The 25,015-nt window shown below is 37.7% G+C and overlaps 1 protein-coding gene across 3 annotated transcripts in view; it reads right to left on the reverse strand.

Annotated features, from left to right (window-relative positions):
• Positions 1-412: 412 nt before the first annotated feature.
• Positions 413-25,015, reverse strand: part of CLIC6 (chloride intracellular channel 6) — a 29,588-nt gene continuing 4,985 nt past the window's right edge. Inside the window, exons 1-6 of one of the 3 annotated variants that reach the window (XM_039318526.1) lie at positions 17,349-18,614; positions 5,285-5,394; positions 3,142-3,267; positions 2,806-2,912; positions 1,042-1,223; positions 413-593 (exon numbers count right to left, since the gene is read on the reverse strand). In XM_039318526.1, coding sequence (XP_039174460.1) covers positions 432-593; positions 1,042-1,223; positions 2,806-2,912; positions 3,142-3,267; positions 5,285-5,394; positions 17,349-18,449 — 1,788 coding nt within the window. In that variant the 5' untranslated portion in view covers positions 18,450-18,614 and the 3' untranslated portion in view covers positions 413-431. Of the gene's footprint in view, positions 594-1,041; positions 1,224-2,805; positions 2,913-3,141; positions 3,268-5,284; positions 5,395-14,383; positions 14,418-17,348; positions 18,615-25,015 lie in introns of those variants that run through there. The other 2 variants (XM_039318536.1, XM_039318545.1) reach the window with 2 other exon arrangements.

Consider the following 25,015-nt stretch of genomic DNA (forward strand, 5'->3'; position numbering starts at 1 on the left):
TTCTTATTAGATCTGGAAGGATAGCAAAGGTATATAGCTTCAGTTAAGTTCATTAAATTTTAGCTCTACCTAACCTCTCATGTTTGTGATGTAGGAAAATAATTACCAGAAGCCTAACACTTATAATTTTTATATAGTGTAAATGTCACTGTTCTTGTGAAAGTTTTTAGTTGTTATGAAACCTAACATACAACACATCTAGTTCATATGCATATCCACAATTACACACACACACACACACACACACACACACACACACACACAATCCTCTGTACTATACATTGTAATAAGTAGATTAATAAAATCATTAGCCCAGGAAAATTGTCCATTTTTTAATTTTTTTTTAACCTTGCTAATGAATGGATGCTTTGCTTTTGACTTCTTTTTAAAAAAAAACACGTAAGAAATATAAGACATTGAACATTCTTGATTTATTTCATTCTTTTTGCAACATCCAGGTAGGCATATTCTATTTCCAGATCCGCAGGGCATGTATTAATGAACTCATCCCTATCATATGCATTATTCAAATATCTCCAGATACCAGTCATTTCAGATGGAAATTCAAAATTTCTAAACTTCTTTGCCACAACCTTAAAAAAAGATAAATGAAAAAATCATTATCAATAGAGTACTGTTCTTATGTAATTGGTAGAAAACAAAAATATGGTGATAGAAAATTGTACAAACTGAACTCTAATGTAGCACTAAAAGGTATTTTAGATGTTGCTCTTTGAAAAACACATAATCTGGAAAAAATAGAAGATTCACAGTTTTTGGTCATTCGTCTTCATTAATTGTTTGGCTTGAATTAAAGGGATAAAATAGACTCAGGTTAAAGTAAGGGTTTTTAAAATATTAAATGCGAGGCAAATCTGAGTTGACATAATTTTCTGAACACGGTTTATATGACAAATAAATAAATACTTCATTAACACACATGCAAACATAGTTTGAAGTATTCACTATGAAATAAATATAAAGGAGGAATTATTCTTGCATGCATTATTCATTTTCACATAAAGGAAAAAAAAGACAAACCTTGATGATATGAAGCTTTGGCAAGAGATTGCAATCTGCTAATGTGAGTTCATCACCATCTAGGAATTTCCTTGTGGAAACAGTGATGTCTTCAGTGCTATTGGCATCTATTTCTTCAGGCAAGGGGGTATTTAAGTAATTATTCAGTTTATGTAAAGCCTTAAGCAATGTTTTTTCCAAATCTACAATGAAAAAAGGAGAAAAAATGGAATTCACTATTTGTTCACTGATAATTAGGTAGCCAAAACAGCAATAACCATGAAGAGAAAGATCAGTCTGCATACTTTGAGAGATTTCATACTTGCTGTAATAGAAAGATATTGAGAAAATAACTTGAAAAAATACTGCCGATCCTACTTAACCCTCCATACATGTGCACCCTACAAGTGGCAAAGCTGCCCATAAGGGAGAAAGGAGAAGATACAGTTTTCAGAAAAGTGGGACCAAGGCCTTGCACTATGAATTTGAGCTGACCGCAGTAACAAATGGATAAAGTTTAATGGTAACGAACAGAATAAAGGAGAGAAAAAATAGGTATATTCAGGTAGCGAAATGGAGAATGAATCAGGTAGAAGGAGAGCGCTTAACATTTAATAACCTAAAGGAAACATGATCAGCAGCCACAGAACATTAGCTACTAATTAGAAAAGAAAGTAAATGAATAAAAGTGGGGGTAAGAGAAAAGCAAATAAAATAAATTACTATAAAGGAGCGTTTTTGAAGCTGCTGTTGCATATAAAATCCTTGGCTAGCTATAATGATAAGATAGCATTGGGACAATTTTGCAACCAAGCACTCTTCTCTCCCCGGAGCTGTAACCAAGGTTGCAGATTGCTGAAAGACTGTAATCTAGGCAGGAGTAAGATAAATGGCAATAGAAAGGCATCTTGAACAGGGCACTGAAAGTTAATTCAAGGGTAACTTGTGAAAGAGATAATATAAGGCAATGAAAATTACCTCACTATCTCCTGAATCATCATATCGGAACAGAAACACATCCCATCCATTTCTGAGTCAGTGACTCAAAAAATAAGCAAACAAAAAATCCAGAAGCCACAGCCTATATTTAGGCCCTTGCTAAAACCCTCTTTATTAGTTTATCCACAACTCTCTTTACTTAGGCTACTGGGCATGCTGGAACACTTGCAAGCACATGTACAGAGTCAAGCAATCCTAACTTCATGTGTAAAAAAGAATTTTGAGTGTTGTTGTGGAGGCCTGTAAATAAGGTACTTTTCTCTTGTAAGGGATCTGTGACTTAAATACTATATTAGCAGAAGCCTATGGAAATAAACAAATCTGAAAGTTCTGCAAAAAAGATTTATTAATGCAAATAAAATGATCGTTTTTTGGTCTTTGCAAATCTGGATTTTCCACAGCTGAGTTAATAGATATAGGTACCAAACACGGATGACTACCGAAACTGTAGCAGTGCAACAGCCCACGTGGAAGTGTTCTCAGATTTCAAAATATATATTTCTATGCTTTCATTTCTCTTGCTATGAAAAAAGCATAGATTATAGTCCAATAAATTTGGTAGGATAACCACTATATTGTATTCTTGTGTCCTAGACTACTATTTCCACTTTTCTTTACATATTTATCCAGTTGGGGGAGGTTGGACTGGGGAGGATATATGGGACTGGAGAGTGGAAACAAAGGTTTCTTCACATGAAAAGGCCAAGACAAGTGCCAAATATAAATATATCAATAAATAACATTATAAATATCCACTAATAATGATACAAAGTTTATAATACTTACTTTCATTGACATCTTCCCTTGTATTTTTTATGAATGCAGAAAATTTAGCAAACACATCATTTCCTGCAGAATAAGATTCTGTATGGTTTGGTGCAAGTTTAGGATATCTGAAAAATTCAATACATAAGAATTTAATGCCATCTCATTATTTTTCAGCATTTTATCTGAAACTCTGAAATAGAACTTAACTGTCTGTGCCACTCATATCCCTTACCTGTCCATTAGCCATCTTTAATCTTTTTCAATCCATGATCTCTTGATACCCAATTATTTAAGAATATTCAACACTCATTCTGTATAATATGAAACTAATCGTAGCACAACAGAATACTATACCTTGGTGGTGCTAACTTTTCTTCTAGAAATTCTTCAATTTTATTTACATCTATTTTAACATCACCATCAAAAGTTATAAATGGAGGATTTGTTCCTGGAGCTAATTTCTGTAAGTCTGCAGGTTTCCTATACAAAAAAAGAAATATCTCGTTTGAGGAAAACAAAAGCTGGTAAACTGTATAAATTATTGCATTTTAGTTCAGCTACCTGCCTTGGAATTTAAAATTGTTATTGCTAATAGTACATTTATTGGAAGTAAATAACATTTAGTTCAGACTAAATAAAAATGTTTTCCTTGTCTGTATGACACGCTTAATTAGCCGAGGGTTGAGGGAGTTAGCAAAACTTATCAATTATGTCACTCAAGGAGTTACAAACGGGTTAACAGAAAAACAATTCTTCTTTGTGGAAATTGAAAGATGCAATCCTAATATGGCTTTGAAAGAATATGTCTTCTCTCAGCATTCTGACCAACTAAAGAAAGAGATAGGTTGATTAAGCTTCCCTCTGACACTTTAGATGGTGGCAACTCTAAACAATCCACTATATATTTTTCATTATTTTCTGGGAAATGTGGGGGAAAAGAAATAGGGAAACATGGTTTTCTTTCTCTTCATGGCAGCTGGGAGGACCCAAAAATTGTGATTTCCTCTTTTCATTGAAACATATTGTGACCAAGAACTGATGGTATCCAGAAGTAATGAACTGACTGGGAAAGTGACTAACACAATGTCAGTACTCATGTCAGGTCTTGACACCACAACAAATCTAACATTATAGGAGGAAAGCAAAAAAAAAAAAAAAATCAGAGGTTTGGTAGCACCTTTTCCTATTGACACATTTTCTTAAAAGGCATAAGCTTAGTGATCCGATCTCTCTTCATCAGACACATAGAAAGGGTATTCTGATACAGAATTTAAATAAGGGTGAGGCAGAGGGTGGGGGAGGAAGGGAAAGATAGGTTGATTATTCTGCTAAAAGTTAACTGTGAAATGGATTACCAGTACCTTATCAATTAAAAATTGTATTGTGTTAATAAACGATTATATTTCTTGAGATCTTCTGAAATTGCCTGAAATCTTATACTTGTGGAAGTTTAACCATTTCTCATTCAATTGCACTGTTGAAGTCTCGTTTTTCCAAAACAGTCATTTTGAGATCTGTCATACAGCACCAAAGGAGGTTAAAATGCTTTGATACTAGTCAGTGTTTTGGAAAAAAATCCTGTTTTTTCCCCCGCCAAGTTAGAACAAGCATGGCTAGGAACTAAATCTTTATGGTAATTCTGGAATGGCAGCCAAAACAGACACTCTCTGAACAGACCGAAGATATAGTCATGAATTTATACCTAAAATGCTCCTTCTTCTTTTCCCACACATTGGCCAACACAGAGAAGCCTTTAACATCCTCTTCTTGTGCCCCCAAGTCCCATTTGTTGGACAGGTGGGAGTTAATGCTCTGTTGCAGAACTCAGTTGAAGAGGTGAAGGATTGGAGTCTAAAACCAACACTTCTCTATCATCACCCTGACCTTCAAAATATGTTGCCCTCCCCCAATATGTTGCCAGCCCTCATTCTAGTCATGTTTTACAAAACAGGACATATGTGGTGTTTCTAGCAGGCATGGGAAGCTAAAATCTAACCTTCTGTTCCTAACTGATTGGCAGTGGGTTATTTTTTTTTGAGAGAGAGAGAGTTACATCTATTTATTAAAAAATTGATTTGTCTGGAGATACGTAATTGTAGTAGCATAGAAATACTGGAAATATAGCAAGATAAGTAAATTATAACTCTAAGCATCTTCCTAGTGCTTTTTTGCTCCTTTATATCTTCTATTCCTTTTATCCGTAATTTATTCCTCATGTGATTTCTCAGTTTCTTCTTCCATTTCAGTTTCAAGTTTTGCTGTACCTTTCCACATGCCTCACATCTCTGCACCTTTTCACCAATTTTGATGGCAAAAACATGCAATTATTTCATGACAGTGAAAGAATTGATCAGAAGTCACTTGGAATTAGTGAAAGTTTACAAGTACCTCTCTGAATAGTTAGGGATATAATTTCTGGGTCTGAAAGCTTTAAAAGATTTAATATTAAAAATAAATATTAAAAATAAATACATGGAGAAAAGATATTATAACTCACCGTTTCAAATCCACAGTGGTAACATTAAAAATAACACCCTTTAGCCAGAGAATCATGAAGAGACGTTGAGAAAATGGGCAGTTTCCAATACTTTCCCCATCACTGCCAGCCTACAGCAAAAACAAAGTTTAATTAGACTACTGGCTTTAAGATGTTCAACCATTACTGCATGATGCATATAGTCCAAGTCTCCCATAATTGCGGTGTCAGTGAAGTAGTTTGCTCTGTTGCAGATTATTCCCTTATTTCTTCCAGACAAATAATAATTAAATGACAGCTAAAACAGTACCATTTTTCCTGTCAGGATCACTTCTAGACCTTTCCAGTTAAACAAAAGATAGGATTATTTCAGAATAAAAATGTACAATGATAAAGATTCAAGTCTCCTTGCAATCATAAAATTAAGAGTTTGCAATAATTTTCATGTTAATTTAATTTTAATTAAACGAAAGGCTGCAAAAAAAAAATACTTTGAGTTGGTGTGTGGTTCTAGATCCTCAGGTTGGCCATGTCTGGCTTATAGTGTAACTTGTTGGGCAAATGCTGCCAGTTGTAGTTTATCCAGCAAAACAGTTAAAATGGTTGTAAATGGTGTAAAAATGGTATAATGTACGATGCTAACCAAAAAGGTTATGTCAAGGCCCAGAGAAGTTGATACAGAAGAAAAGACACTAGCTGTCAACTATGAGTGTTATTACATTTATACATGAAGAAACATATTAACTAGCTGCTATTCTTTAGTTATATATTCTAAACTATAAAAAGAAGCATTCGCTTCTTACACATATGAAATAAGTATGAAATATATAAAGTTGTTATAGTCTTCCTTGTAATGCCTGGACTATAATATAAAAAGTATCATTTTCAAAGGTAAAATCAGAACATTCAAATTGGTGAATAGATATAAATAATATTAGTAAATATGACCACTATCATTTCAAATGTTAATTATGTATAGTATACACTTCATGTAAATTCAGCCCTAAAAGTCTACGGTGTGGTTGGGGAGATTTACAGTATATACTGGGATGATCAGAAATGCACTACAGATAGCTAACTAAGGGGATATGTATAAATGCATTAACCTTTTTGTACCCAATAAAACTCTGTAGCAGGACTTAACTGGCATATACATGCTAAAACTTTCATTGACATGTCACTCACTGACTTGAGGGTTATGGCACCAGGCTAGTAAGTGGGAGGCCATGAGTTCAAATCCCGTCTTATCCATGAAAGCCAGCTGAATGACTTTGTGCTAGTCACTCTCTCTCAGCCCAACCCATCTTGCAGAGCTGCTATTGTGAAGCAAATAGGAGGAGGAAGATATGTTGGATATTTTGCCACCTTGAATTAGTAGTAAAAATAATAAAAGCGAGATAAAAATAAATAATGTAGCATTAAAACCATGTAGCACAAGAGCAAATAATTCTATACTCACAAATTCCTCCCCCCCCCCGAAAATTTAGATCACCATTTTATGACTACTTTTCAACTGAGGTTGGAAGGATTTACTTCTGTGTAAGTATTGCCCTGTCCATTTGTAAAAGGGGGAAACAGTGGCTGATGGCAAGTCCCTTTTCTCCCTCCTTCCTCTTGGGGTTTGTGTGTGTGTGTGTGTGTGTGTGTGTGCGCGCGCGCGCGTGCAGAATTCAGTTGAGGGAAGGCAAGCAGATAGCCAATGGGAAGAAGGCCCATAAAACCAGATAAGAGAGAAAAAGAAAGAAAAAAACAGAAATAGAAATCAAGCTGAACAATTTGGGGGATGAAGAGTTTTTCTTAACCCTGGAGGAACAGTGAGCAGCATTACACAGAAATAAAAGTGAAGGAAAAAATTAAGGAGGCTAAATGTTTAAGCCACGCTGAGGCTGGGGAGGAAGAGAGCTGATGGAGTAAACTAGGGATTGGGCTGTTGTTTTCCACTCCGTCGGAAATAAGAGAATTTATGATTAGAACAGATGAGAGGTGAACACTGGAAGGTGCAGTTACATGAATGTCCACCATAATGTCAGTGGCCCTGCAACTAGCTCAGCCATTCTGCAGCCTTAAAGGTGCTGGTGAAAGGCAGGAGGATTCCGGAAGCCTGACATTCCAGATGCCAAAGACTTTCAAAATGAAGAACTGGACAGGAGGGGGTCCTGCAGAAGATGCCAGAGAGAGTTAAAAGGAAAAACAGATTAGGATACTTTAAATAATTATATGTAGTAGGAAGAAGATATTGTATTGGGAATATGGGGCCATAATAAGTGCACAGATTACAGAATGGTGCATAAAATAGAACTATATAGAGAGGGAATAATTCCTGGGAATCAGAAAAACAAAATAAAGACTAAGAAAAAACAAAACAAACTCTTTTCATTAGAGAAGGAATCTTTATGCTGAAAGATAATAATTTTCTTTCTGAAGAGACTTGTTCAGTCTCTTGTCTGGCTCAGGCACCATCTCCCCAAGAAAATCCACTGGACCATTCTTGTTTGTATTTATCTTAAACTCAGTACAACAAGGTCAGAAGTTCACAAGAAAGAAATTAAATATTATTTGCTATTTATCCTATTACAAGAATTATGGTTCCAACAGACCAATGCTATTTCTAATCCGTACTTAATAACATGCTAGGAGACCAACTAAAGATCATACATCAATAAAGAAAAATATATCCTTGTTAAATTCTTAAAGGGAATTATTTTAACATATCCTTGTTAAATTCTTAAAGGGAATTATTTTAACAAAAGAGCATTGTATTCTGGAACACATTATAGGGCTGGGAAAAGGAGATTAACTGGTATTTTAATTACATGTCCTTTAATTACATATCCTTTATATGTTTTCCATTATCCTTAATGTAAATATCATTTAAAATAAAAATTTGTAATGAACTGTGAATAAATACCCTTAATAATATGAGAAGTAGGGAGTTGAAAACATCAGCAATGAAACAAAAACGGGGGGAATCTAAGATTGATAATCCTAACTCAGGGGTGTCAAACTGCTGGCCCGCAGGCCGGACGAGTCACGCGGAAGCTGCACCCACCCCGCGTGACATCATGAGTTTGACATGTCTGTCTTAACTTCTGCTCCAGAACCAAATAGTGGAATTAAACATGAAAAGCAGGTAATCTTCTTTGCTTGTGAGCAGGAATTTTAAAATTTCTACTTATCCTGGTTATATATTATGAATAATAATCTTTCATCAAAAATTTAAATATTGAGAAAGAAGTTGGAAAATAATTACAGGAAATCAGTAAAAGGTGTCAAACATATCTGTTTCCAACACTCCTCTGCCAAGAGGATATAGGAGGGGGCATGTAGGCATCGAGTCCAACCTCTTGCTGAGAGGAATCTAGATTTCAGTGTCCCAAAAAATGACTTCCTCATCTTTGGGGCTTTAACAAGCCAGTAAGAAATCATTGTCCAGATCATTCTCTTGGCTTATCATTTGTATATTCTAATTTTTCTCCATCAGATAAGGTTTGTTTCAAGTCTTTATCCTGCAGATCTTCTAAGGCAGTCTCTTTCAGATCTGTCATTTCTTTTTTAGTATCTTTGGGATACAATCTCATAGTATATACATAGAGGCAGAAAACATTATTGGTTTTGTAATGATGAAAGATAAATGAAGTTCACAAATACTTTACTTTTGTGTGTGTGTGTGTGTGTGTGTGTGTGTGTGTGTGTGTTTATGTGTGTGTCCCTTCAAATTAATTTTTGAATCCTGGCAACGGTAAGGACAAATCCCTGCAGTTTCCTTGGCAAGATTTTGGAAGTGGCTTGCCATTGCCTGCTTCCTAGAGCTGAGAGAGAGACTGGCCCAAAGTCACTGAACTACCTTTGTGTGATTAAAACTCAGCATCTTCCAGTTTCTAGCCTGATGCTTTCACCAAACTGATTCTCAAGTAGCTGGCTTGCCGATTCTTTTTTTAAAAACCTATCTGTAGAAAAACATATTTGAAGAAACCTATCTATAAGGGTTTATTGCCAATTTCAATTCACAATGACCTTTAGCTTTTCTGATTTCATCTTTTACAATACCAGGTTAAATGCCTGTCTTCTAAGACAGGGGTCCCCAACCTATGGGCCGTGGCCCACTACTGGGCCACGGCAATGGCTGGCCAGTGTGTGCACATACATCCCCTCCCACTCATGCTAGCATCCGCAGCCCTATTTGTGCATGTGTGTGGGCGTGAATGGGGTAGCTAGTGCCGGGCGGGTGTGCGCAGCCCTTTGTGCACCAGTTTAGAAGCTGTTCTCCTTCTCTCTGGGCCACAAGCCCGGAAAGGTTGGAGACCTTTGTTCTAAGATACAGAAAATAAATTATTGCAATATAACACTGAAAAGTGCTGCCAAATGAAAAGTCCTACAGAAATTCTGTTTAAATCCTCCAAGGCAAGAAAGATTTACCTTGAGTAAATATCAGTATAATCTCACATTCTATTTGTATTATTAATAGTGGTTAAGTATATGGAAAGAACACTGTGGACCAATGGATCTGAGAGATATAACATCTTTATTTCAGATTCTGAGCTAACAGAATAAGAATACACCCAGTTAGTACAGCAGAATAGCTCCCTTGCAGCACCCAATAGGAATGGCTGTATATAGAGATATTGGTGGGTCCAGCTTTGCTTCCTTTTCCTCAAATAGGGAGTCAGAACTGACTCCCTCAAATCACAAAAGTTTCAGTTTCCTTCTTCCAACCATAATATAAATATATTTCACACAAGTAAGCTAAAAGAAGTAGCAATATATGTTTCAGAGTTTTATAGCTACAAATGTTTTCAATGCTCCACAACAACAATTCTTTATTATATCAAAAAGATGCATTGGCTAAGAGGTATTAGCCAATAAACCCTTCCTGTCTTAATTGACAACATCTGCTTCATTTATGCTATCCCCAACTGAACTTCTTGCTTTCATTTTCCCGGGAGGATCACATCCTGAACACATAGATCAGATTAATTACTCCCCTGTCTCTTAAGAAGAAATAACAGATAGAAATACTGGATGACTGTGTGATTAACAACCATTTTCCCCAATCATTCACTTACATATTATTATAAAAATAAGTTTAATTTAGAAACTACATACAATTATAACTGCAATCCAATCTAAAAGGACAACAAAATTATTCATGTACAACAAAAAAAAATTACTTAGCACAAAGAAGAATAACGTTTACTGTAGAATGAACATAAAGGGATGGGTTTTGTTACATTTCTACGTTGGCAGTAGAATTACAGGAGAGTATAAACATATTAAATAAAGCATAAAGTACATAATAACAGGTAATCATAGAGCAAAACTGTTTAAGGTACAACATGTACTACACTTAGAATGCATTAAACTAGAGAAGGTTGTTCTATAGCTACTAAATAGAAAAAAGTGAAGAGAAAAACTTCCACGTGCACAAAAATGATTAAACCTACTACATTTTAGAAATCTAGCAATTTTATCCATGATTTTAAAAAATATATATACAATTTATTTATTTAATTTATTTATATGCCGCCCAATCCCAAAGGACTCAGGGCGGCGTACAAAATTAAAACAATCATCGAGAACAAGACAATAAAATAATTCAATCATACCGCAAGTCCGATCATGTCCCGCCCCCCCCCCCCGGGGACATCAGCCCCAGGCCTGCCGGAACAGGAGAGTTTTAACGGCTTTCTTAAAGGCCGGCAGGGTGGGAGTTGTTCGAACCTCGGGGGGAAGTTGATTCCACCAGGTCAGAGCCACCACAGAAAAGGCCCTTCCCCGAGGGCCCGCCAGCCAACATTGTCTGGCCGACGGGACCTGAAGGAGGCCCAATCTATGGGACCTCACCGGTCTCTGGGAACTGTGCGGCATAGACATTTTTGCTGCAAAAATCTGGAGAATCACTAGAAGTCAACAAAGAATTTTCCATATCTCTCTGCTGCCATCTAATGGTCATCTGGACTTGACAGGCCAGATCTGATGGTAAGGGCATTTGTTTCCCAGGTCTCTTATTCCCAGAAGAAGGACATAAGTAAAACAAGTTTATCAGCAGCAGAAGTGATGATTTAGTAATCTCTTGGCAGAAAACATTTTCACCTTCACATTTTCACAGATGTAAGCATAGCAGAAATGAAAATCATACTGTTCTTTACTACATCATGGGTTTTTATTATCAACACAAAAATGAGATAACCTTCATATGTTATTTCTATAACAGAGTTTAAAATAACTAGGCTGTACAGAACAAAAGCTATGTGATCCTTTCAGATAACAAGATGCCAGTGTTACATGGCTCCAAATATTTATTGGCTGCAAATAAATAAACCCGTTTCCTACAGAGTACCTTATAATTTCAAGTGATCTTTATTCTGAACATTTTCTTTGTTGGCATTCCCTATTATTGAGCTAGGCACTTCTTAAAGTGCTACATATATTTGGGGATAGGTGGAGGTAATTTTTCCCCCAGCATACAGAATGAACCTATACTTTTAATTCTCAGAGAGGAGAGGCGGAGCAGAAGTCTGTTGCACACTGTAAATACTGAGCGATCCTTAAGATGATACCTGTCAGATGCAGGTTGGAATCTCTAAAAGTACCACCCAACAATTTTGTCCAGTATCAGGTTCAGAAAGGCTGCTGTAGTTTGATAATATATCTGTGGGAAACCTAGATGAACTACAAAATACAGACTAATAGAGTTGGAAGGGAGCTTGAAGGTCTTATTGTCCAACCCTCTGTCCAAGCAAGAGACAAGTGGCTGTCCAATCTCTTCTTAAAACCTCCAATGATGGAACCTCCACAACTTCTGAAGGCAAGCTGTTCCATTGACAATTGCTCACTCCTTGATTCTAGTCTGGATCTCTTTTTGATAAGTTTCCATCATTTCTTGTCTTGCCCTCAAGTGCTTTGAATAGGTTGACCTTCTCTTCTCTATGGCAGCCCCTCAAATATTAGAAGACTGTTATCAAGTCACCACTAGTCCTTCTCTTTAGTTAAACCGGACAATATCCAGTTCCTGCAACTATTCATCAGACGGTTTAACCTCCAGACCCCTAAATCATCTTTGTTACTCTTCTTTGCACTCTTTCTAGAATCTTAACATTTTTTTTGTAACATGGTGATCAGAGCTAGAAACAGTATTTCAAATGTGGTCCTACCAAGGCAGTATATAGCAGCACTAATACTTCATGTGATCTTGATATTATGTCTCCGTCACAAAATTAAATTATGGGAAATCATTTTTCCCAGAGTGGATACAAAGAAGATCCACATTTCTCCCAAATACTTGTCCCTGCTTGTTTATTTGTTTGTTCGTTTGTTAAATGTATATGCCACCCATCTCACTGTTGTAGTGATAATATAAAAAGGTTAAACATTAAGTAAAATTAAATAAAGATTAAAAACCAAGAGAATAAGTGACATGGGAGAGGGGATCCTCTATTTACTACCTCAGTCAGCTCCGACATAGAGCACCCCTATTAAGGCCCCAGGCCAGTCAGAAGAGCCAGGTTCTAAGGCCCCTCCATAAGACAAGGAGTGTGAGGGCCAACCTCATCTCCGGCAGAAGAATATTCCAAAAGGCAGGGCCACAGCAGGATCCTAACAGCTGAAATTTTTTGGTAGATAGGATCCAAAGTAGGCCTCTTCTGCTGGAGTCAGGATAGTCCCATTGGGAAGAAATGGTTTCTCAGACATTCTATCAAGACATCCAGGACAGAATTTCAAGGCAATGGAGTCTTGCATCTTTTACAAAACTTTTACAAAAGTAATAAGCATCATAATACCTGTGGCTACTATGGTATCTACAATACCTCTGTTTGGTATTCTAGAACTTCACAATTACAATAACAATATTTTTAAAATATTGTTATTTTCATATTAATACTATGAAATATTTAATTTAAAATATTAAATATTTTAAAATATTTTTAAAAATATTTTAGAAATATATAAACGTCAAAAATCGTACAGGATCTCAATGTTCAGATCATGGTTATCACATTTTTAAAATAAATTGATGCCCACCATCTGAAAGTTTGCTAACTCCTACTATAAAACTATGTACTAGCTCAAAACCAGAAGCATTTTAATTTTTAGCAATTGATTAAGTAGTTTCACATCATCTAAGGAAACTTGTATAAAATTCATTCATTTTCCATCTAAATTTTGCAATTAAATATTTTCAGTGTGTCTGTGAGGAAATACTTGAGAAGACTATGTAGTTGCCTTGATGTACACTGGAGAAAACACTGAATTTTTAATGCATCATAATGCGAAACAATTTAATAATGTCACAAAGCTTGGATTACTTTAACAAAGCAAATTGGTGATTAAGAATCAAGTCTTCAGATACAACAAAGCTAAAACAAATTCCCTAGGATGCATTTTCTAAAAAGGGGAGATAAAGATCATCCTCTATGAAAATAACTTTTAAGTTTTAAGTCATATGGTTAAACATATTGTATAAGCCAATAATCTCAAGATGATAGTTGTAACATTTTCCATAAATGGAAAAAGGTAATTTCTACATATCAAATCATATCAAAACTCTATTAACTTCAGTGAAACTTTTTTGATGGGGAGGGTGCCTTGGAGTCATTATTGATTCCTGGTGACTGCCTGGGCAAGTCATGGTTTTTGGCAAACGATTTCAGAAGTGATTTGCCATTATCTCTTTCCTAGGGCTTAGCTAGCAAATGACTGGCCCCAGGTCATCCATCTGGCTTTATGCCTAAGGCAGGACAAGAACTCCCAGTCTCCTAGTGCCCAATGCCTAAACAACTACAATACAAGTGGCTCTGTCTAATGGAAATTACTTCTAATTTAAATGTTAATTCAATATAAATTCCAAATAATTAAATCTGTAAGTATTTACAATGTCCATTTCGAATATACAACAAATAACTTTTAACAATTTACAAGTATAATTTTCAAAAATGTCAATACTGTTTTCCTGAAAGTAAGGCCAACCCCTAAAATAAACCCTAGCTTGATTTTGGGGGTGGACCTAATATAAGCCCTACCTCAAAAATAAGCCCTAGTTTGGGGGCGAGGCACCTACCTAAAAATCAAGCTAGGGTGGGGGTGGGGGGGTGGAGCTGCTCCATGTGCCCCGCATCCACTTACCTTGCAGCCAAGCCTCTCCTTGCTGGCCCACCTCTTCTTCTGAGGCTTCCTCTGCAGCCAGGCCTGCATTTCTCAATCAGAGGCCTTTCCAGAAGGTCACTGCAACCGAGAACCGAGCTATGGGTTCAATGCATAACTCGGTTCTGCAAGACCTCTGCAGCCAAGAACTGAGCTATGGATTCAATCCATAGCTCGTACTTAGCTGCACAGGCCTTCTGGAAAGGCCTGATACAAAATGCAGACCAGAATGCAGCTGCAGAATGAAGCTGCTCTTTCGGCCACAGAAGAAGTGGGCTGGCTGGGTGGGGCTTTCGTTGCCTCTTTTGGAGACAAAAAAAAAAAAAGATCCAGTCTTATTTTCGGGGAAACACGGGTAGGCAATTAAATAAATGACCAGGTATGTTATGTCTATGTAAATTGCAAAAATACTTTATTTTAACTAACAAACAATGAAATAAATAATGCTATAGGAAGCAGCCCAAAGAGCTTAAAATACCACAATCACATGAAGGTTATGAAAGGAATTTATAATTCCAGCTTTCCCTAAGCTGCATTACGAAGCCCCATATTTTGTGTTGGAATTTTTGCATTTTCTAATACAGGCTTATAATATTTACAAAAGGTTAACCATACAATTGATGTGTTTGACATCTAGACTTAGGATGTCCATTGGCTCAGTTATATCCAGCCCCCACAGCTTCCAGACACTGGAAGTGTTCTTGATAGCATTACTTGGGTGGGCAGAGGCAGATGTTCAGCTATCATCAGCAATACTAATGGTATTTAACCCCTTGCTGACAAATGACCTCATCTAATAGCTTCATGTAGATAGATGTTCCATAAGACCTACACAACCATAGTCTAGCTCAGGGGTAGCCAACCTTGGCTCTTTTATGACTCGTGGACCAACTCCCAGCATGGCTGGCTCAGGAATTCTGGGAATTGAAGTCCACAAGTTATAAAAGAGCCAGACTGCCCACCCCTGAGCTAGCATTAAGCAGGTCCTAGTGATTTTTTTCAATAAATGCCTAAAATAGTCTTCAAAGTGACTTCCTAAAGCAGTGTTTCTCAACCTTGACAATTTTAAGGCATGTGCTGGCTGTGGAATTCTGGGAGTTGAAGTCCACATGCCTTAAAATTGCCAAGGTTGATAAACACTGTCTTAAAGCAAGCATGTCAAACTGCCGGTCTGCGGACTGGATGCATCAAAGTTCCATTAGCACCCTGATCCAGTGCCCAGGGCAAAATCTAGGACTTCAGGGCCTTGAGGAAGCCTATCAAGTCAGGGGTGTCTACGGTATATATCAAGGGGAGGCTGCGCTATAAGAAAAGTGCCCTGAGAGGAGGTGTTCATTTAATGATGGTTTGAAGCTAAAGAAAAGGTGAAGATCTGTCCTTGAAGTCACAACCATTGCTCCAGCTTCACAGTCACATGATCACAATTCAGGCATTAGGCAACCAGCTCACATTTACAATGGTTGCAACATCTTGCACTCATATAATCACAATTTGCAACTTTTCCAGCCAGCTTCCAACAAAGAAAGTCAATTGAGGAAACTGGATTCACTTAACAGCTTCATGATTCACTTAATGACTATGGTAAAAATGGCAGTAAAATTGGGTCCCGTCATGTGAAAACACAGACTTTAGGATAGAAATTACAGTCCCAAATGTGGTCGTACATTGAGGACTGCCTTCAGTCCAGAATATACAATAGCTACATTAAAATAAAAATTGAATATGAAAATCACTAAAAAGCTTTGTTACTGTTAGTTCTTATATATCTTAGTAATGCAGGTTGACTCTAAATAATATTCTCATATCTGGATAAAAAAATCCTAATGATATTCACATTAAACACATGAAATGCATGGTATTTTACCCATTTGAATCATGTACACATTTATAAACTATAACTTCAACAATATAAATCTGACAATATTTGGGTTAAAGCGTCTCATATTTTCCACCACTTTTCTTCTATTTAATAAACTACATACTCCATGGAAGAATAAATAAGATTTTCATATTACCATGAGCGTATGTCCCAAACTATCAAGTTGAAGAAAAAAATATAGATTTGTATCACAGTCTCTAGAATCTGATGCTCTCTCTGCCAACTGCTGGCTGGCAATACTTGAATTTTACTTTGAATATATCTTGAAGATACCAGATTGAAAGACATGATACAAAAATAAATACCCCATACATGTCTGTTAGAATTTTTTTCTAAGTTTTCTATTGTTTCTAGTGAACATTTTGATGTACGCTTCTGAGTATGCTTTCCACTCAGCTTATTTCTAAAAGTATTTGGGGGGGATTCAAAATGATAACTAGTGACACTTTAGAAAAACAAAACTATTATCAACAACAGCAATAAACTAAAACTAGATTTCTCTGAAGCTCAGCAATAGAATTTGGTCCCAAATTTGCTATACTCTCCACCCCCCACCCCCAAGTTCAAAACCAACAATGAAAGCTCTCACAGTCTTACTGGGACTGGGAAGAAGATGAGCAGTATCCAAATAAATACGCAATACTTCTCACCTATTTCTAACCTTTATATTTAATTTACTAAAGTTGATTATGCTTTTGCCCAAGTGCTGTGGAGATTCTAAACTAGATCCCCAGCAATGACTTTAGATGTGATATCTAAAGCACTGAAGCCATCACTTTGTAACTTCTGTGCAGGTACACAGGATTCCACTCAATAGAATAAGTTAGAGAACTAGCAAACAGAGTGCAGTTTGAAGGGGGGGGGGATTCTAACTAAAGAGAGGCTCCCTAATTCCAAAGTCTACAGTTACCTAATTAGTCCAAAGTTGTGGCTTAGTAGTTTCATTAAAAAGCAACAACCTACAATATCACCATTTTTATTATTCTGATCCTAGAAGCTACCGATCCGAGAACGATATTCTGCCACCGCTAACGACCCCTATGCTTATATCTAAAGTAGTACCCTTACTTTTACGAAGAGAGAAATGTCATATTCCTGTTTCTCTTGCTCAGGCGCATCGAGGGGGACAGTCTGCTCCCCTTCTACAGTCGCTTCTTCTTCTCTTCCTTGCACGCCATTCAACCCCGGAGCATCTACTTCTTCAGCCTCTTCGGCGGGTCCGTCAACAGGCTGTATGTGGCTGCTGAGTTCCTCAGCCTCTTCCGGAGATTCCACCGCTCCAGAATCCGCGGACTGCACCTCCTGCTCCTCTTCCTCTTCTTCGGCGCTCGCCTCAGGATTGTCCTGGGCGCCAACTTCCCCTGTACTGGCATCTGGCGCTGGTGAGCTTTTCTCGTTTACTTCTGCTTCTTCCGCAGCCAGATCCTCCTCTGCCGCCGGAGTTTCTTCAACGGAGCTCTCGCTAGGAGGGCTGTCTCCCCTCAGAGTTTCCTCTCCGGTCCGCCACTGCTCTTCCAGCGGACTCTTGCTATCCGCCTCGCCCTCCTCTGGCCCTTCGTCCTCAGCAACTTCAGGAGACTCTTTTTCGGAGCCTTTTCCCGCCAGATCTTCCTCTCTCTCATCCTCGGCGCGCTCGTCCAATCCTGGGATTGGCTCAGCTGCGCTCCTTTCCTCCGCGGGCTCCTCTCCTTCGGAGGCGTCTTCTGCGCCGGCTGGGCTCGCCCTTCGGCCCCTGGCCGACTCTCCCGCCGGCTGCGGAGGCTCCTCTGGGACAGTCGCCTCGTCCCAGGTGTTGCTCTCAGACTTTTCCTCGGGGCTTTCCGCGCGAGTTGTTCCTTCTGTCCTCGGGCCGTCTGCTGATCCAACTTGCTCTGCAAGTTGAGCTAAAGTCGCCTGAACCTCGTCCTCCTCGGTCGTTGGGGTCGTCTCTCCGCTGCTCGGCACGCTCGTCGTCCCGCGGCTCCCGCCTTCTTCCTCCGGGTTTTTTTCTTCAGATGCTTCTTTCAGAGGGTCGCCCTCCTCTGCGGGGCAGGCGGGGCGCTCCTTCGCCTTCTCGCCTTCTCCTTCGCCCACCGGCGCTCCATTTTCGCCGCCCGCGCCTTCCTTTAATGCTTCTTCACTATTCTCGGCCGGAGCTGGCGGTTCGAGCGACCCTCGCGCCTCTGCCATGCTGACCTCCTCAGGAAAAAGGACGGACCAATTGCAGGTGGCAGCTTTGCCTCCTCTCTGCTAAAGGCGCCGAGTTCTTGGCCGGCTCGCCCTCTCGCAATGGCGACTCTGTCCTCCCCACGCTCTGTGAGGGATTAAGACTAAGACTTGCCCAGCCCCAAGGGTCACATTCTTTACTCTCCACTAGGTAGCCTGTCCGAGGGGTGCGCGCATGCTCAAAAGTAACCGGCGAAGCTACCGTCCTCACCTTTACCTTTCGAGGGCATTGAAGAAGGGAAAAGAACAAAGAAGGGACCAAACCTACATCCCCAAACTTCCTATCTAAGACTACACTTTTTTCTATGTATTGCTTAGGGTCCTACCTGATTTTGCCTTCCTTATCTTGTTTTGAACATGCAAACAAGCCTATAACTATACAGGTAGAGGCAATCATCTTATCCTGTTAGAAAATGGTTTGGGGGGGTGGGGGCAATTGGTATGAAATGTACTTGACTAGATTTGGATTGTCCTGTCCCTCCCTGGATTCAGGACTCCGTATCTTCATCTACATAGACATTGAATGCCCATCAGAAGAGATGTTTTCTGATGTACCATAAATACATGGGACTCAATGCACATTTACAGCACATAAATTGCTACTTGTAAATTTTTTAAGTGGAAACTATTGGCAGGGGTGGGCAATGATCCATTATTTGATCTGGTGTTTTTTTGAAAGAAGAGTAGTATGATAGAGTGTGGATGTGAAGTTTCCAGTAATTGTAATGCTGTACACTTGCTTTGCTCTTTTAAAAGAAAACAAAAACATCCCAATCAAAAGAGAAAAATTGCCTCTGTCTCTTTGACGATATCATTGCTACTCACCCCGAAAAGCAGTGTCAATAAAATGGAATGAAACTTTAGAGCAGTGGTTCTCAACCTGTGGGTCGTGACCCCATTTGGGGTCGAACGACCATTTCACGGGGGTCGCCAAACAATGCAGTCCGCCATTTTTTCCCCTTTTCCTTAGCTGTGCTACTCCCTTTTATTCTATTGGCTTTTGAAAGCCAATAGAATAGACTCTCTTGAATAAAATCTAATTCTATTGGCTTTCAAAAGCCAATAAGAATTGTCCAGGCTGTCTCTGCCCTGCTGAGCCCGCCAAAAGTCCCATTCTGCAAACGGTGCTGCCAGTTGTCGGCCAGCGCAGGGGGCGGCACCATGCATGTGCGGCGCTCCCAGGCAGGGAAAGTCCTCAGCTTACGACCGGTTGGGTAGTCCTCGACTTATGACTGGTTGGGTAGTCCTCGACTTACGACCGGTTGGGGGTCACGGCATTAAAAAGGTTGAGAACCATTGCTTTAGAGTGTAATGGAACCTTCTGTGCAGGAAATGTATATGTATAAAACTCCCATTTTTCAATCTGGAATTTTTGAATTGCCTGTGATGTATAGATAGGACTGGCTAAGGATAAAGTTAGAATGATCACGTTATCCCAGCCTTATCAGTTAATGCAGATCCATCCATTTCAGTTTCAGAAATGATTTCCTCTTTAGGTTCATAATATTTATTGGCTGAGTGCCTCGACATCACACCCCCATCACTTCGCAAGTGGACTACTATAATATGCCCTAAATGGGACTGTACTTGAAGACATTTGGAAGCTGCAGTTGATGGCAAATGTGGTGTCCAATCTAAACTGAGGCAACTCACTATTTTCATATAGCACCAATTCTGTAAGAGTGGCATGCTGGTTAGTTCCAGGTGCAATTCCAAGTGTTGGTACTACTGTATGTTTAAAATCCTACATAGCTTGGCATCTGGCTATATCTGATATTGCCTAATTCAAAGAGAACCAGACTAGCAAATTGTGCCTGTAGCAACTATTTGTTAAGTGTCCTCACACCTCATAAGATACAAAGTGAGATGAATGTCCTCTATAGGAGCTTCTCCCCTGTGAAATGCTGAGTCCCTAGACTTAAGATCCATGCCCTGGAATTAGGTACTGGAGACCTGATTCTTTCAAAGAGTGTTTGGGAAGTGAGGTATGAGTGGGTAAAGTTAATTGGGTATACAGTGAATTTTGCAATAAGTTAATATGATTTACAGTTCTCTAGTTTTATTATTTTAATTATTTCATTAATATGTCTTAAATATCCTGTATTGAACATATTTTATACATTAAATATGTATTAAAATAGTATTTTATAATTAATACTATCTGTATTATTATTGTTTTATTGTGCATTAAGTTATTACAAGTCACTTGATATTAAAGCAGTACAAAAGATATTTAATAAATGAACAAATAGAATTATATTGAGTCATGATGATTTTAATTACAAAGCAAAAATGCTGGAGCCTCCGAACACTAAATTAAAACCCAGCACAGCAGATTATTGTTTAGCGCATAAATTACATAGTGGGAGACTGAAGTTTGTGATGTGGGTATTTACTAGTAATCTCTTTTATTCATTCCTAAAGGGTAGCCCTAGAAATATTCACAGAAGAGAGATGTGCCATGATTTAATTATATAACAAATCACTGGGCGCAGAAGGAATCTGGCTTAGTTCCTATTGTCATGTTTGTTTTAAAGACAAAATGTTTTCTGACTGAAACCTTGGGTAGCCACTGTCAATCAAAGTACAAAAAAATGGACTACAGGGACAAATACAGTTTTGAATTGTAAGCTGCCCAGAGCCATTGAGTGAGATAGGCAGTTATAGAAACTGAATAAATAAAATATTTTGACCTGGCAGAGGTCACATGCACCAAGAAATGTTCCCAGTTAAGAATGTATACAATTCAATCAATAAAATCTAGAACATAGAACATAGAATAACAGAGGTGGAATGGACCTCAAAAGTCTTCTACTTCAACCCCTGTTCAAGTAGGAGATTCTGCACCATTCCAGACAAATGTCCAATCCATCAAAATAATGGGACTTCTAGGGAGATATGTGGAGTGCCTCCTGACTCATTGCTATCATGGAGAAACCTCTAATGGCTGATATTTTTGGCAGTAAAGAGTGCATCTATTCTTTAATGTGTTGATTTTTATCTTTTGTGCTTAATCATATTAATGCCATGCACATCAGATTCCAAAATATATTTTTTTTCCTCTGGGAAGTTCAAGTTTTATAAAATGAGGTACAATTAGGAAATGAAACCTACTAGGAAATAGGTTTAGGAAACAATTAGGAAATGAAAGGCAACTAATTGTGCAAAAATTAGAGGACAGTGCCACAATTGATGCTTCTGCACTTTTTTTTCTTGTTTGCCTCCTTTTCTGTTTTGTAGTATAAAGTTCAGAAATACCCGAAAGGCTGACAATTTCAAACTGCAATTCTAAATAAAGTCCACCAAAGTAAGAAAGATGTATATTGAGTAAAACTGCACACAATTGCACTGTTATGGCAGAATCTTTTCTGGCTAATAACGTTTTATATAGTGCATTGTCAAGTACATTAGCTGCTACAACACAGAAAGTTATTCCCAAAACATTCCTTCCCAAAACATTCCCCCCTCATCTAATAAGGGATCACTGAATTATTTGAAAGTGCAGAATGATATCATATGCCATGGATTCCCACTGAATCATTGATAACCTTGTTGCTTATTTATTAGCATAATGGCTGGTATAATCAGATTGTAGGATATTAAGTCTCTTTCATTCTGTCATGTAAACATTACAAAAGAACCACTGTGAATAATGTAGAGAATAACATGTAGAAGAAAAATGGAAAGGTTCTAATGTTGAGGTGATTGCCTTACAAGTAGTTGCAATGATCTTGATACAAAATTCTTATAAATTCTTATAATTCTTATATTATTTGACTTAGTTAACTCATATATAAAATACAACTTAAAACCCATTTTTTCTAAAAATATGATGGCTAAAATTAATAATTAAGTAGGTTACCAATGAAAGGCAGAATTTCAAGGACAAACACATACAATCTTAAATAGATTAGCAGTATTTGCTTATAAATTTTCAGGGGCTTTCCACAAAACAATAGATTAGCTTGACAAATAATTGCCAGAGTCAGGCAAAGTGTTGTTTAAAAATGGTTTAAAAATTATCTTTGCAACAAGTAGAAGAATGTAGGACATAGATGCAGGCATGGGTTTTCAGGAAAGGTCAGTAAATAACTTTTCAGAGGTTATTTTGGTCCTATAATGTTAACAAGCTATAATATTACTAAGCAAAATAACCCTCTCTTTAAAAAAAAAACACCTATAGCATTATTGTAGAAACTAATTCTGGAAACAAGTATAATTTTTATATAACTGTGTAATTCACTTCAAATATGGATCTAAGAAGTAGTATAGAAAATGATCCATATTTTAAACAGGTGTCTTTGCAGGTTGGATTAAGATACTTACATTGAAGAGAGCATGGAAAGGTTAAGGCTGAAGTGCAGTTGTTCTAGCATTACCATTATTGTTAAGGACTTGTATATAATGACTCAAACCGAGGGGTATAACTGGTAGAACACATTTTGTTTGGGCAGAAGATTATTTTCACAGAAATTCTTGAAAGATGTTAAGAAATAAGAACTTGTTTACAGTAGTCCTTTTGCCACCATACAAATTTGCCAATACCGTGGAGCAACAGAGAAACCAACCAAACCTACAAAAAAAAAATAATATCCTGAACAAATGTTGAACAATCGGTTGTTATGTTTTATAGGTTATGTAATATTTTTTTAAAAATCAAGTCAGACTTTCTCATTAGCTTTATATGCATTGAGATATAAACATTATTTAGATATGGAGCAAGCAACACAGACTCTTCATAAATAAATATAATGTTAGAACTGGTTGGATTGGCAGCATACTATATATAGTCTGGAGTACAATAATCCAATCAAAAGGAAATGGAAGATACCAAAAAGAGAGATACTGAAAATAGAACTACAAATGATTGTCATGAAATGGAAAAAAGGACAAAGATTTAAAAGACCTAATGTTGAAAGTCAATTTCAAGCTAAGAAGCAAAAAAGAAACAAGGAAGCAAGGGTCGATAACAAAAGAGCAAATCAAACTCATAGTTTAAGACTGTCAGGATAAAATGTGAAAAGCTCAACCTCAAAGTAAAATGAGGTTGATGAGATATAAAAATTATAATGAGGGATTTGCAGAAATAAATGAATAAATAAGATGGCTTATTGTGCAGGAAAGGTGGTGATTGTGTAAAGAGAAGGAATTTTGTGTCTTTCATTCCTCACAGAAGAGGAGAAACCCCATTGTAATATGGTTGGGGAGAAATACATCTCAGGATTGATCAACATATGATAAGAACATACAATGCTATCTTAAACAATGCAAAAGTCCAGGGCTAGATGTTGAATGAACTAACACATGATATTAAATGATTATGATGCAGCATATTTCAGACACTTTAGAAATGCATGCTGCCAGCATGGATTTATTAAGGAGAAAAAATGTCAAACTAATTTTATCTTTTTTTAATGACATAACGATTAATTTAGTAGACCTAGGTAATGTTGTGGACGTAGTAAAATTAGACCTCAATAAAGCATTTAGATCTTATGTTACGCTCATAGCCATGGATAAACTTGAGCCCGACAGTGGTTTTGCAACTGGTCTACCAAAGGGTTTTGCTTATAAATAATTTTGTAGCAATATGGAAAGAAATATTAAATGGGGCTTCCAAGGTATATACTTGGCTTAATTCTATTCCATATTTTTATATCCAGAGAATGGAATGGAAGGTATGTGATAGCTTAGTAAATTCCTGCACAGAACAGTATTTTAGGACCTATACATTTTCTTCTGGCTCATACATTCAATTATTTTATGATGTCCAAAATATAGACATCAGAGGATTTTAGTATTTTGATAAGAAAAGGAAACTATATGCATTGATTGTACTATTTTTTCATCTAAGTATAGCTAACTAGCAGATATGTCAATTTTAGGTTTAAAAATGCAAAACAAACTTGTGGCAGTTTAATCTTTAATTTATTTATTTATTTATTTATTTATTTATTTATTTATTTATTTATTTATTTATGAGACTTATATACCGCTTTAAGTGCAAGCACTCTCTAAGCGGTGTACACCAGTAAGCAATGTATATATATATTTACATTGCCCCCAACAATCTGGGTCCTCATTTTACCTACCTCGGAAGGATGGAAGGCTGAGTCAACCTTGAGCCGGTGAGATTTGAACCGCTGACCTGCTGAACACAGTCAGCTAAAGTGGCCTGCAGTACTGCACTCTAACTGCTGCGCCACCTCGGTTCTGTCTTAATACTGTCTTCCCCCCAAAATAAGACCTGGTCTTATACTTTTTTTGCCTCCAAATGAGGCAGTAGGTTTTATTTTCAGGGATGTCTTTTTTTCCGACACCTGCCTTGCCTCGCAGCAGCATCAACAACACCCCATCCAGCAGGAGGCCACATGACTGCCAGCCCACTTCTGGGGCCACTAGTAGCCGCTCGCGGCAGGAGGCTGCTTGGCCTGCCGCACCATGCCGCTGCCACCAGGTGAGGCAGGTGGGGGAGGGGGTGGAGCTGCCCCAAGCAACCCATAGGCACCCAAACACTTTTCTCCTGAAGG

Source organism: Crotalus tigris, unplaced genomic scaffold (assembly GCF_016545835.1).
Source record: "Crotalus tigris isolate CLP2741 ecotype Arizona unplaced genomic scaffold, ASM1654583v1 scf7180000017601.7605149639:7615979, whole genome shotgun sequence".
Taxonomy (NCBI): domain Eukaryota; kingdom Metazoa; phylum Chordata; class Lepidosauria; order Squamata; family Viperidae; genus Crotalus; species Crotalus tigris.